The sequence below is a fragment of the Pipra filicauda genome, unplaced genomic scaffold (genome assembly GCF_003945595.2).
Source record: "Pipra filicauda isolate LSUMZ 115617 unplaced genomic scaffold, ASM394559v2 scaffold226_size1812527_pilon, whole genome shotgun sequence".
Lineage (NCBI taxonomy): Eukaryota > Metazoa > Chordata > Aves > Passeriformes > Pipridae > Pipra > Pipra filicauda.
This window is the reverse complement of record NW_024104339.1, coordinates 20,578-33,414: the sequence shown is the minus strand read 5'-3', so window position 1 is coordinate 33,414 and position 12,837 is coordinate 20,578. Positions and strand designations below refer to the sequence as shown.

Sequence of the window (12,837 nt, the reverse complement as noted above, 5' to 3'; positions counted from 1 at the left end):
TATGGAAAGGCTGTGCTGACCCCTTAGGGATTTTCCGGTGGTGGGATGTCACTTCCATGCTGTGGCCTGACCAGTGAGTGGTACAACAGAGACTGAGGGCACTGGAGCCAAAACTGGATGTTTTAGGTGAAATTCCAGCCCTGATGAGCAGAGGACAGTAAATGTGACAAAGGCAAGCACTGAGCCAGCACCCATGGAGGGCTCGGCTCCAGGGCCTCATTCCAGTTGTTGTCCCCCCTTGGGTAGGTTGGGAGATGCCCTGGCTCGGTGCATGGAGTGTGGGTGTGTGTGGCGTGGCTGGAGTGTGCTGTGGTTGTCCCCACCTCAGCCACCGCCACCCGCTCCGGCTGTTTTTATTGTGCCAGGAGATTTACGGGCTCTTTTGCGGGGTGTGTGCGCTAATGATTTATTGCCTGTGGTGTAAGTGCTGCATCCCATCCATCGTGTGATGCACTGGCTCCTGAAGACAGCTGGTGGGGGTGGATTGGGATGGCAGAGCTCGTCACCTGGAGCATCACCTGATCCCTGTATGGGGCGAAGACACCCGGATCCCCCATCCCCAGTTTCTGGGGGCTTGTTCACCCAGGAGTCTTTGCCCCACACAGTGAATTAAGCGCCCAAATTCAGCCCCTGTTTGCAGGGACAGGTTTCTGTGCCTGAGCAGGTCAGTCCTCCCCATTCCCAGTGTCCCTGGGCTGATCCAGCCTGACAAGCAGCACCTGGTGCAGACACAGCCCCTCTCCTGCAGCCAGCTCCTCCCGGCTGCAGAGGGGAGCAGTCATTACAAGCTCCTAATTAATTTTCCATCTCTAGCAGAGGGCCTAAAAGAGGCAGTGGGGGCCAGCACTGGGCTCTGCTCCTGGCTTGGGGGCTCTGGCCGCTCTGTTGGGCTTGGCTCCCGCTTCCCGCACACTCCAGGGTCCCACCGAGGGGTTCCATGGCTGAGCTGAGCCCTGGGATGGGTGTTTCAGCAGGAATATAACACCCAGACAACTGCCTTGCCCTCTGGAGCGCCTTCCACCCTCCAGCCAACAACCATTTGCATGGAGCTGAGCACAAGGTGGTGGTTTGGAGGGAAAACTGAGGCAGGGACGGTGATGGCAGCTTTACTCACAGCTCCTGGGGGACAGAGTCACCGGAGCCCCGGCGCTGGCTCTCACCTTGGGGAAAGGCGGCCCAGGCTGGGAGTTTTTGACATCCCTGAGATGTGCTGAGCATTGCCTGTGATCTGCCCACACCGTGTCCCGCTCCCAGTGCACCCCACACTCCTTTATGGAAAGCCCCAAGGTGTCACCAGCTGGTGTTTCAGGCAAACCAGGGGTGAGGGCTGCCCCCTGCTTGGGTTGGGGGTCACCACGTGAGAGAACCAGGACGATGCTCCCTGTCATCACAGGGATCACCCGTGCTCGTCCCCGTGCTCCTGGGAGGGCGGGTGTGGACCGGGGAGCCAGGCAGCCCATCCATATTTATGCCTGACGTTAATTTCCATCCATTTCAATATTTTATGAGCATAACAATAAAAAAAAAAGAAAGGGTTCAGTGCTCGTTGAGCCATAGAAATAATTGGGTGTTGATGGCCCTGGCGTGGTGCCACGCATGTCCTGGGAGTTGCTAGTGCTGCCCATGCCTGAGAAATTGCCACAACAGTGCAGGAACCTGGATGGCCCCATGTGTATGGGGATGGACAGTGCCTGCCCTGGGGCTCTGCCACCTCTGGCTGTGACCCTGGGTCCTGGTGGGGCTCTGGAGGTCCCCCCAGGGCAGCTGTCACTGGATTTAATGTGGTGGTAGATCCAACTGGTGCTGAGCCAGGTAAGAGCAGCAGGAGGTGAGGGGATGCTGCTGGGATGGATCTCGCTGATGGAGAGAGATGGTGTTGAGGCTGATGAGGTAATAAGGTGGGGATGCAGAGGTGGATTTCCACACAGGATGTGCTCCCTGTTTCTCCACCCCATCCCCTGCAAAGGTCTGGGCACCATGGCCATGGTGAAGGGTCAATATCTGCCGCAGTGGGAGCGGGTGAGAGGGGGTGCAGGGCTGGCCCCTGACCTGTGAGGGGTCTCAACATGTCACTGTTTCTGTCCCCCAGATTCTGTGGCCTGTGTGGACCCCGAGGAGTGCACCCGTGTCTGCGGGGCCGCCGTGGGCTGTTCCAACATCGCCTACCCCAAGCTGGTGGTGGAGCTGATGCCCAGCGGTAGGTGGGTGGGAGGGGGTCACCCCATCTCCACTGGGCTCTGCTGCACCCTGGCTGCTGCCATGGCTTGACTGTTGGGGGGGACCCCATGGATGCTCTGGGTGGGTTTGTGCATGGGACAGCCCACGCAGCCCCTCCGAGGGCGGCTCCAAAAGTGAGGTCAGGGGATGTGGGTGACCCTGTGGGTGACAGCAGGGTCTGGGCATCCTGTGGTGCAGCTGGGGGTTCCCAAACCCCATCCTTACCCCAGGGGAGTCCCCAGAGTGTGCCTGCAGAGGGTTAGGCATTATCCTGGGGTTGTCCCATGCCATCTCTCCCGGTTCAGCCGCTCCCTGACACTTCCTCTCCTCCCCAGGGCTGCGGGGTCTGATGATCGCGGTGATGATGGCAGCACTCATGTCATCCCTGACCTCCATATTCAACAGCAGCAGCACCCTCTTCACCATGGACATCTGGAGGAAGCTGCGGCCGGGGGCCGGTGACCGGGAGCTGCTCCTCGTGGGCAGGTAGTGACCGGGGGTTTCGGGGAGACTGGTGGGGCCAGTCCAGCCTGAAAAATGCCTGTGCTCAGCCTGGTTTATGCAAGGAAAACAAGCCCTTGTGTTATTTTATGTATGAAAGCCCTGGAAATGCAGACGGTTTGGCCGGTGTGAAGCCTCTCCCCGCCGCCTCCAGCCCGTTCCCCCCGGGAAGCCGCGGCTGCTCCCGGGGCTGAGGTCGCACACGAAGCACACGGGGGAACTTGGCCGCGTGGCGAAGGGCAGCGCTGCCCACACATGCCCCGGCTGATCCCGTGGGACGGCGGGTGCCCGCGGGCAGCCCGGGAACTCGCCCGCGGTGCCGCGCTCGGGGCGGCGGAGTCAGCGCACGGTGCCACGGGGCCGGGAGCGTCCTCGGCGCGGGGCAGACAATAACAAGGAGGGAATCTGGGTCAGGGCTTTGGCTGGGCTGTGCTGGGGCTGCGGGGAGGGCTGGCTGGTCCAGCGGCTGCAGGAGCAGCTGTTTCTGGGCATCCTCCACCTCCGGAGGGTGGGAAGGGGATGGGCAGTGATGCTGGGGAACGGTGGTCTCGCGTGCTCCCTCATGGGAAGAGGAGCTCTTGCTTCAGGGCCTGCCTCGCCCCTCCCTGGCACTGGCTTCGCTGCCGGTGACAAGGGTGTGACAACGCAGGACAGCTTTCCCGAGGATGGATAATGAGTGTTTGCAAAGGGCTTTGCCCGCCCGGGGCGGGAGTCGGTGCTGCGGTGGATCCCGGCGCTTCATTAGCGTGTCGGGTGATTAGTGCGAGCAGGACGCTGCGGTTCGCGGGGATAGAGCCAACGATAAGCGCTTTGGAGAGGGGAAAAAGCTGTTTAAGTTGCAAGTTTGATGTTTTCCTACCTGCCAGCTTAGACAGAGACAGGCAGCCTGGGGTTATTCCTGAGTAGCTGCCAGGGGAGGCCAATCGCCACCCCCCCCCCCGGACCCAGCGGGGTGGGGATGCCCCATCCAGGGATCGTGGAATCACAGAATGGTTTGGGTTGGAAGGGTCCTTGGAGATCACATCTCGTTCCAACCCCCTCCCAGCAGAGGGAGGAAAGGGCTTTGATTGTAGGATCAGAAAGAGCTCCCAGTTCCTGGACTTGGGCGTTTGAGCTCCTGCTGGGCCGCGGTGCCTGGCTGGAAATCCCCGCTGGTGTTTGATGTGTGCTCCATGCCCAGGCGGTGGCGTGGTGGTTGGAACACCCGATCCTTCCCAAATTCCCCCAGCGCCCTGCAGCAGGCTGTGCCGGCTGCTGCTCTCCATTGCCTGCCCAGACACCCACCCCGGGCTGCGTGTGGAGCAGGGCACGGACACTTGGCACTCGCAGCTCCTGCCACACTCAGAACTCCTGTGTTTTTCCACGGTCCTTTAGCATCAAGACTGAGTTGGACAGGGCTTGGAGCAACCTGGTCTAGTGGGAAGTGTCCCTGACTGTGGCAGGGAGTGGAATGAGATGAGCTTTAAGGTCCCTTTCCAGCCAAACCTTCCATCATTCTCTGATTTTCTCCTCTGTGGCTCACAAACATTCTGAACAGAGGCATTTCTCCCACCCCGTGGGTCAGGGTGTGCATTTTACGCTCGGGCTGGTTCCCTTTTCCCCAGCACCTGGCAGCAGTGGGGGCTCTGGACAGAGCTGCTTTCATGGCTTATTTTTTCTCTTATTTTTTCCTACTTCTGCTTTTTGAGATGAGCAGATGGAGATGTAGGAAATTCTGTGAAGCTGTAAATAAGCCGTGCTATAAATATGGCAGCTTTTGGGATGGGTCCTGCCCATTTTGGGCTTGGGCCCAAAATCTGGGGTCTGGCCAACCCCTCGTGCTTGGGAGGAGGGTGATGCTGTGGGGTGTGGCTGGGATTTGGGCGAGGATGAGGTCAGGATGGTGTTGGGGACTAACACACCCCTCTGTCAGAGCCTGGCCAGGGCAGCTGAGCACGGGGCAGCTGAGCACGGGGCAGCTCAGCCCAGGTCCCCAGTTCTCAGCTGAGTGCCTTGACTGGACATGGGGATGCCGAGAGCAAGTTTGGCCAGAGAACCCAACACCTGCAGCTGGTGGCTTTTCATAGTGAAAGTACCCTTTGCCTGGTGTTTCCCCATGGGGGGATCCAGTTTAGCAGCCCCCTGGGGCTGGGCAGGGGCCTGAGGAGTGCTCACCTGCCCAGAATGGAACCAGCACAGGCATAATTAGCACCCTCTGTGGCCCTGAGGATGTCACCCAGCAGCGAGTGTCCTCCCCCTGACCCACCTGCATCTCCTGCACTGGCACTGGGACCCTGTTTTTGGGGACCCCCATTGCCACAGTGATGCTGCAGGTGCCAAGAAGTGCAGGTGGGACAGGAACATCACCTGCACCACCTCCCTGCCACTCACAGGGTGGTCACGGTGGTGCTGGTGGCCCTCAGCGTGGTCTGGATCCCCATCCTGCAGAGCTCCAGTGGTGGCCAGCTCTACGTCTACATCCAGGCTGTCACCAGCTACCTGGCTCCTCCCGTCACCGCCGTCTTCGTCCTGGCTGTCTTCTGGCCCCGAGCTAACGAGCAGGTACATGGCTGGGGTGGCCCTGGGGACAGCCTGGGGACATGGGTGGTACCAACACCCCCCTGTCTGCCCTAATCCCAGGAACCCAGCAGGGCCTGGGGGGTTGTGGGGCGGAAGGAGGAAGAAGGGAGGGGGCGATGCTGGAGGGGCTGGTGAGAGGAACCGAGCCTGGCTGGTGTTCCCCTGGGAGCTGGTGGGTGTCCGGTGCGAAAAAGAGGAGGAGGAGGTGGCAGGTGCTGCCATGCATGGGCACCAAGTGTGGTATGGCAAATGGGGGTGGCAGAGGACATCCCCTGCAGAGGGGGGGCCAGGGCTCAGCTGTGCCCCAACATGCCCCAACTGGACCTTCTCCCAGGGCTGGCTGGAAGGAGCAGCTCCCAGGGGGTTCATCCCTGCTGTGGGGTGACCATCCTGCTCCAGCCACCCCCCCACGGACCTTGGCTTTGCAGGGAGCTTTCTGGGGCCTGATGGCAGGGCTGGTGCTGGGACTGGCCAGGCTGGGGCTGGAGCTGGCACACCCCACACCCCGCTGTGGGGTCCCCGACCAGCGGCCCTGGCTGCTCACTGACATCCACTACCTGCACTTTGCTGTGCTCCTGGCCACTGCCACAGCTGCTGTCGTGGTGGGGGGCAGCCTGCTGACCCCCCCACCGCCCCCAGCCCAGGTGAGTGGGGCACCCAGACCCCTCACCCTCTCCCCCCACCAGATCTCCTTGGATGGAGACATCAGTGTCACTCTGTGCACCCTGAGCTCAGCCAGGGGGGTCCCACAGGGGTCTGGTCTGGGGGGTTTTCTCAGTAAATCTCACCCTGGTTTCCAGCTGAAGGATCTCACCTGGTGGACCCTCTCGCAGGAGCCTCCCCAGCCCCCTGTGTGTGGCACATCCCAGGGACCCCCCGATGGTGAGTGTGTCCTTTGGGGTGTCTGGCAGGGGAGGCACAGCAGTGCCTGTAATGGGCAGCAGGATGGCACAGACACCTCCTGCCAGGAGGTGGCTGGTCCCCAGGGCCGTCTGTCCCCCACACTCACTGTATTTCTGTGCCAGGTTCCTGCTCATCCAACCCAGACATCCAGCAGCCGTCCAAGGCCGTGGGACCCCCAGCTGTGGCCCTCAAGGACACCACAGAACCTCCACTCTGGGCCCGTGTCTGCGGTATCAATGCTGTTGTCCTGATGTGTGTCAATATTTTCTGTTATGCCTATTTTGCCTAGTGCCCAGCCAGCCCCTGGAAAGGGGAAAAGCTGCTGGGAGGGGGGGAAAATGGGGATTTGGGTGATAGCTTTTATTTGTCACACTTGGGACACGTGATGTTTAAATCCACTGGTGCAGTGAGCTGGGCATCCTCAGCACTGTGGACCCTGAGTGCATCCCAGGGGGTATGAGGTGTGGGGGGCACTTGTGAGGGCAGCAAGTCCCTGGGAGGGGTTTGGGACAGGGATTTGGGTGGGAAAATGGGGGCTTCACTTGGAACAAATCCACAACAAAGCAGCGGGGGCATGAATTCAGGACAGGACCACCTTGGCAGCGGTGGGAAAGGAGCAGTCACACTCGTGGGTGTCACCCGAACTCATTTTACTAGCTCTAAATAAAAAAAAATACTATAAAGCCACAATTTGCAGCTATGAACAGCACCCACAGGACTGAATCCCCCTGGATCAGCCTCCCCTGGCACCTGGAGTCCTGGCATCCCTCCATGGGGTCACAGAGCCCAGCTGCACCCTTGCTGCCTGCAGCCCTCCCTGGAGGTGGGTTCTTCACTTACAGGGTCCGGAGAGGAGCCAAGGTTTGGGGGGCACTTGCTCTCCCCCTCTGTTGCTGTCATCCCACTGGACTGTGGCTCTGGAAAAGTTTTCATGGCTGTGGGGACGAAGGGACACACAGCCCGTGTGTGGGCACGAAGCGGCTCCGGTGGGTGGGGGCAGTGGGGCGGGTCCTGCCGCGCCCGCGGGGCCGGGGGGGAGTCACTTGCGGATGGGGTGGACGTAATTCCGAGGGAAGAAGCCGACCCGGCCGTAGATCTTCCCCTGCCACCAGTTGGGGTCAGGGCAGTCCAGGACCTCGATGATGTCCCCGCGGAGGAAGGGCAGCTGGGAGCCCTCGTGGACTGGGAAGTCGAACTGGGCTTGCACGAATCGGGGTCTGCCCACCTGGAGGGAAGTTGAGGGCAGGGGTTGGCGGGGGGAGAGGGGTCCCCATCCACCAGCCCCTCCGCACCACGTTGCACTGTTTGGGTCCCCAGAGTGATGGGGACATTGTGCCACTGTGGGACAAGGACCAGCCCTGGGAGGGCTTGGGGTGCCTGTTTTGAGGGGAGAGAGGGAAGCTAGGGAAATCCTGCCATGGGAAGAACGGAATGCTGGGGATGGCCCTGAGTGCAGGGAAGAGCCTGGGGTGCAGGGAAACACCCTGGGGTGCAGGGGAACATCCTGGGATGCAGCCACAGCCTGGGGCTCAGGGCAGAGCCAGGGATGCAGAGCAGCACCTTGGGGTGCAGGGAAACACCCTGGGGTGCAGGACACAGCCTGGGGTGCAGAGGAGCAGCGTGGGATGCAGGGAAGAGCCCGGGGTGCAGGGGAGCACCCCAGAGCCCAGGAAACTCCCTGTTCCTGCTGCTGGGAGAGCCAAGATGGGTGCTCAGGGGACCCCTTCCCTTTGGAGGCAGCTGGCACTCCTATCCTTCCCAGGTCCTTTCCAGGCCCTTCTGGGTGCTGGAGCCTCTCCCATCCCAGCTCCCAGGGTCCAGTTTTGCTGCCTCCACAGCCACTGCCCCAGGGCTTCGCTTTGCTGGAGTTTGCCCCAGGCTGGCTGTGCTCTGTCCTGGGCTGGTCAGGCTCTGCCACCTGCCCTGGGCAGGATCCCTGGCCCAAGAGATGGTGGCAAGTGCCTGGGGTGACCTGCCTTGCCCTGCCCTGTTCTCTCCTGCTGAGCTGCTCGGGGGGATTTTCCTCCCTGCAGTGCTGCTGCACCCTCTCCTGCTCCACACTGGAGAGCTGAGGGCCAGGTGTCCAAAGGATGTCCCTGTCCCCCCTCTGTGGGGACACCGAGGCTCGAGGGGGCTCACGCAGGGGTTTGGGAGCAGCTGTGCCATCACCCCACACCCCAGCTCTGCATGTCCCCATGGCCCCTTCCATGGCTGTACCTCCTGGCTCTGGTCCTCGTCCCGGAGGAAGATCTGCTGCTCTTTGGCGATTGTGGTCATCCTGTAGAAATCCACCAGCTCGTTGAGGGAATTGAACTTTTCCTCCCAGAGGAAATACTTGCCGTTCCTCTCCCTGAGCACCTTGAAATGCTGGACATGCTTCCCGTAGCTGTGGAAGGAGGATGGATGTTATCCTGGCCTTGGGACGCTGGCAGCACCCAGATGCTCTTCTGGCAAGGTAGGAAAACCTGGAGGTGCTGAGGAGGTTGGAAGGAGCCCAGGGGTCTCACTATACCCATCCTGCCATGGTGGGGATGACTGGGGTCGCTCCTAGTCCTGCAACAAGGGCTCACAGCTGAGACGTGCTACAACTCATCCCACAGGCAGCTGAAGCTCAGTCCTGGCCCTGGCACAGTGGGATGCCCGTGGGCTCAGGGAGGGCAGTGTGCCAGACATGTGTAGGGTAGGTGGCTTTGTCCAGGGCCACATCTGAGGAACGTGTGGTGAGAGCTGCAGGTCTCAGCTCAGCACGTACGGGGAAGGAGGTTGAAAATGTTGGGATTGGGCTCCCAGCTTCCCTGCACTCCTGGGGACCCCAAAGCCGCAGGAGGAGGGGACAGGTCAGGATTTCCCTTGCAGCCCCCCATGCTGGCACCCCTTGGAGTGTACCTGGGGGTGCCAGGTTGGGGTGTCTGCACTGCAGGGACCTGCCTCTGCCAGAGCCCCAGGCAGGGGCAGGACCTGCCACGCTGGTGACGCACAGCAGAGCACGGCTCCCTTTCATTATGGGCAAGAACCTCCCGAAACATTTCATTAGGGATTAGCAGTGTGAGAAAGTGCCTGGCTGGCCTGGGGCCGGCTCCTGCTCCCCCAGCTGGGGCAGGGAAGGGGCAGGGATGGGATGAGATGCCCGGAGATAGGCTCTGCCCTGGCTGCCGATGCCAAAGGCATCGAGATGCTGCAGCCCTTCATGCCTGGGGATGCTCCCGGCAGCTTGTTCCCGCAGGCCGTGTCCCCTGGGCTGTGCTTGCAGGTTGTCCCCAGCTCCATCCTCACCCACAGGGCTGGGTTTAGGGGTGCCCCTGGGAGGGGGCGAGGCAGCGGTGCAGGCAGCAGGAAGCAGCGGGGCTGGAGGAGGAGCGCGGGGATATGGGGGGAGGAAGGAGAGGAAGGAAAGGAAAGCCCTGTGCGAGGCTGTGCCTGGATGTGCCGGGACATGGCTCGGCAGCCCCAAACCCCTTCGAGGTGGCAGGGGCCGGGCAGGGTGCTCGCCCCTTCCCCAGCACTGTCAGAGGGACCCCACGCAAGGGTGGCCTGATGCCTCAGTCCCCAAAGCGGGGGCTGCAGGGACCCCCATCCTGCCACGTGTCCCAGGGCCACTCACTTGACGGAGATGGAGAATTCCCCCGGGGTGCTCTCGCTGTCGCGGATCAGGAAGGCTCCCACGTGATTGCGTTTGAGGAGCTGCTTCTCTGCCAGCTGCCGGGAGATCCTGCCCGCGTACCACCTGGGAGGGACACCGGGCTGAGCCACACGGGCAGCCCTGGACACCCGGGGACACCCCAGTGCCACGTCCCCACCCTGCAGGATGGAGGCAGCGAGAGCCCCGCTGCCAGCAGGAGAGGGGTCTCCATAGGGCTCCACACAGGGCTGGGAGCCCCCCACAGCAGTCACTCCCTTCCCTCCCCCTCCCGATTTATTGTGGGGTGAGGCACCACAGGGTGCTGTGGGTGCAGAGGTGTTCCCACGTGCAGGGTGAGCGCAGCATCGCTGACAGCCGCGACCGCATCCTGTCACCTGCCCGCTCACATCACGTGCCTCGTCCCCCACTTTGCTGCCCGTCCCCTCCTCCGTGTCCCTTGGCCCCTTCCAGGTGTAGAGCAGAAAACCCTCCATGCCAGGATAAAAGCCTCCATGCCAGGATAAAACCCTCCTGCCTGCTTTGGTGGCAGCTGCCAAAAGGAGGTGGAGGAGCAGAGTCCCCATCTCCCATCCCTGCCAAGGCCGTGTCCGGGCATTTCGGACCCTCAGGCCGTGGAGACCCTCTGCTACCTGTCCCATGAATGATCAGCCACAGATTTCAGCCCAGAGTCAACCTTCCAGGTGCTGCATGGAAGAGGCTGCACCTCAGCCACCCCGAAGCTGGAGAGGCAGCGGGATGTGCCCCAGGCTGCCTCGAGCCCACACGTTTTCTCTGGCATTTAAATGTGATTTACCGGGGGCTAATGATACATAAAACACAGGTTAAATCAGGGATGGATTACAGTGGGCTTTAATAACACGGTAATAGGATTGTGTCTAATGCAGTTGTAATCCCATAATGCTTTGTTGTTCCCCAATTATCATTTATTTAGTGGCAGCTTGGTGTGAGGGTTGGATTTTGGTGTGTTGGGGGTACGTGGGTGTTCCTTTGCCTCCTGTCCCCTGGGGCTGTGGTGGCAATGGCAGACTGACTGAGCAGTCAGACCTCATCTCTGTGACTCAGTTTCCCCAAGTGTGGGACTACCCTGGCTCCTGGTAGACTTTGGGAATTGCACCGTTGGAATCGCTGCCTGGGTGGTGGGTGCTTGAGCCCCCCTTCCCCACACGGTGGGATGGCACTTACGGGTGTGGCTTGACCTTGATGTAGTTTTTGGGGACAAAGCCCTCGCAGCCAAACAGCTCAGCCTTGTACCAGTTCTGGTCATCTTCCATGTTGAGGATCTAAGGTGGGAGAGGAACAGGGAGGCATCAGCCTGGCTGCTGCTCCCCTGGGAGAGGGGCCGAGCGGGACCCCCATTGCTGCCCCAGATCCCACATCACCCACCAAAACCTGGGGAAAGGGGGCTCTGCCAACAGTGACACGGTCTGGGGGGGTTTGGGGGCACCTGGGTGCTCCTCCCAGCCCTCCTTGGCTTGCCATGGATGCCAACAGCTGGGAGGTGCCCGTCATTGTCCCAAACCCCTGATGAGAGAAGAGGGTTAAATCTGTCCCTGGAGTAGCCGGGACATCAACCAGGCCTCATGTCCCCCCAGGATGGTGGCAGTGGGTGCCCCTTGGGAGGAAGTGCCCCAGAAGAGCAGGGTGCTGACACTTACTTGTGTGTGACACCATTTTCCAGCGTCCCACGCAGGGGCCCGGGGGTGGCACAGCTGTGCAAACAGGATCTGAAACCCCAGGTCACGGTCTGGGGCCACGGGGAAAACACGCCGGGAGCCAGGGACGGGCATGGGGGGTTTGGGGCCCTGGGTTACAGCCAGGCTGTGTCCTCACCTCTCCTGGGGGTGGCTGCACCCATGAGGGGCTACAGGGTGCTGGGGGACCAGGAGGAGTTGCCACCATTGCAGCATCAGCCCCATGGACAGGACAGGAGGGGAGGGTGTGGGTGCTCTTACCCTGTCACGGGGCTGCAGCCCCCTGGGGATATTCTGAGCCCCCCTGATGCTTTTTGGGATTCCCAGGGGGCATTTAAGAGCCTGTCCTGATGCCAGTGCCAGGGTGGGTGTTTGGGCACATGCTCCCAGCTGCTGGATCCCTGCAGCCCCCAGTGCCTCAGTGGAGCAGGAAAAATGTGTTCCAGCCCTGGGGGGCTGCTGCAGAGCACAGCTGGTGGCACCAATGGCCAGGGGGGCCACATGCCATGTTCCAGCTGGGCATGTCCCTCTCTGGAGATGTGCTTGGTAGCACAGACAAGCGGTACCCACTGCTGGGAATGCTGCTCTGCACCCCAAAATCCTCAAGGTTGGCTCCTTATACCCCACAGAGGGCCCCAAAGAGGCAAAAAAGCCAGGGGCAGTGAAAGCACTGGTGTCACCCTGTGCCCACCCTGTCCCCCAAAAGCAACAGCATCCAACCCCCCTATGGCTGGTGACCCCCTGCCCTCAGTACCTTCAGGGTGTCCCCTTTCTGGAAGGGCAGCTCGTCCTTCTCCGTCGTCTGGAAGCTGTAGAGAGCCACTGACTCCATGGCTGTCACCAGGGGGTCTGGAGGGGTGCCAGGGGGCTGCCTGGGGCTCAGCACCCCGCGGGGCTCTGGGCTCCGGGCCGAGCACACGGCGCGGCAGTGCCGGCGGGCAGGAAACCGCGCTGATGTCACGGCACTGCCGGAGCACCACGCGGGTGCTGCCAGCGGGCACAGCTGCCCAGATGTGCTCAGAGGGGTGGGGAGCTGGGCCAGCCCCCCTGGGTGCCAGGGGAACAAAGGGATCTCCCAAGGGACCCGGGTGCATCCCCTCTGTGGGCAGCAGTGGAGATTTGGATGGAAACAGGATGGTGATGGGCTGGACACAGGTTGAGGATGTTGGGAAGTGTGTTTGGAGGGCACGGGCAGGCTGGCAGTGCTGGGGAGGGAGTCTCTGATGTCTTGTGAAGGCTGAGCTGCCAAAAGGTGGCTTGGTGGGAATGGTTGTTGCAGAAGAAAAAAAAAAATCCCATGGGGTGGGAATGGCGGAGGCGGAGGGT

At 61.4% G+C, this 12,837-nt stretch overlaps 2 protein-coding genes across 4 annotated transcripts in view; one reads left to right on the top strand and one right to left on the bottom strand.

Moving 5' to 3' along the window:
* SLC5A10 (solute carrier family 5 member 10) overlaps nucleotides 1–6,884 on the top strand; it is a 39,935-nt gene extending 33,051 nt beyond the window's left edge. For 2 of the 3 annotated variants that reach the window (XM_039381477.1, XM_039381478.1), the window contains 6 exons: nucleotides 2,090–2,197; nucleotides 2,553–2,703; nucleotides 5,091–5,259; nucleotides 5,706–5,921; nucleotides 6,078–6,159; nucleotides 6,384–6,884. In XM_039381477.1, coding sequence (XP_039237411.1) covers nucleotides 2,090–2,197; nucleotides 2,553–2,703; nucleotides 5,091–5,259; nucleotides 5,706–5,921; nucleotides 6,078–6,159; nucleotides 6,384–6,469 — 812 coding nt within the window. In that variant the 3' untranslated portion in view covers nucleotides 6,470–6,884. The remainder of the gene's footprint in view (nucleotides 1–2,089; nucleotides 2,198–2,552; nucleotides 2,704–5,090; nucleotides 5,260–5,705; nucleotides 5,922–6,077; nucleotides 6,160–6,383) is intronic. The other variant, XM_039381479.1, reaches the window with a different exon arrangement.
* Nucleotides 6,825–12,549, bottom strand: LOC113999537 (GRB2 related adaptor protein). Its single transcript, XM_027743048.2, has 5 exons — nucleotides 12,266–12,549; nucleotides 11,003–11,100; nucleotides 9,782–9,904; nucleotides 8,398–8,566; nucleotides 6,825–7,405 (listed from the first exon to the last, which is right to left on the bottom strand). Exons 1-5 carry the CDS (start codon nucleotides 12,341–12,343, stop codon nucleotides 7,220–7,222), a joined length of 654 nt encoding a protein of 217 aa, XP_027598849.1. The 5' UTR covers nucleotides 12,344–12,549; the 3' UTR covers nucleotides 6,825–7,219.
* Between the last annotated feature and the right edge of the window lie 288 nt (nucleotides 12,550–12,837).

What these genes read in the sequence shown, in the direction of transcription:
- LOC113999537 (XM_027743048.2), bottom strand. Translation starts at nt 12,343, where the DNA reads ATGGAGTCAGTGGCTCTCTACAGCTTCCAGACGACGGAGAAGGACGAG. An exon ending in AGAAAGGGGACACCCTGAAG is followed by an intron (nt 11,101 to 12,265) that starts GTACTGAGGGCA and finishes CTCCCACCTTAG; the next exon opens with ATCCTCAACATGGAAGATGA. An exon ending in GAATTCTCCATCTCCGTCAA is followed by an intron (nt 8,567 to 9,781) that starts GTGAGTGGCCCT and finishes CTCCTTCCACAG; the next exon opens with CTACGGGAAGCATGTCCAGC.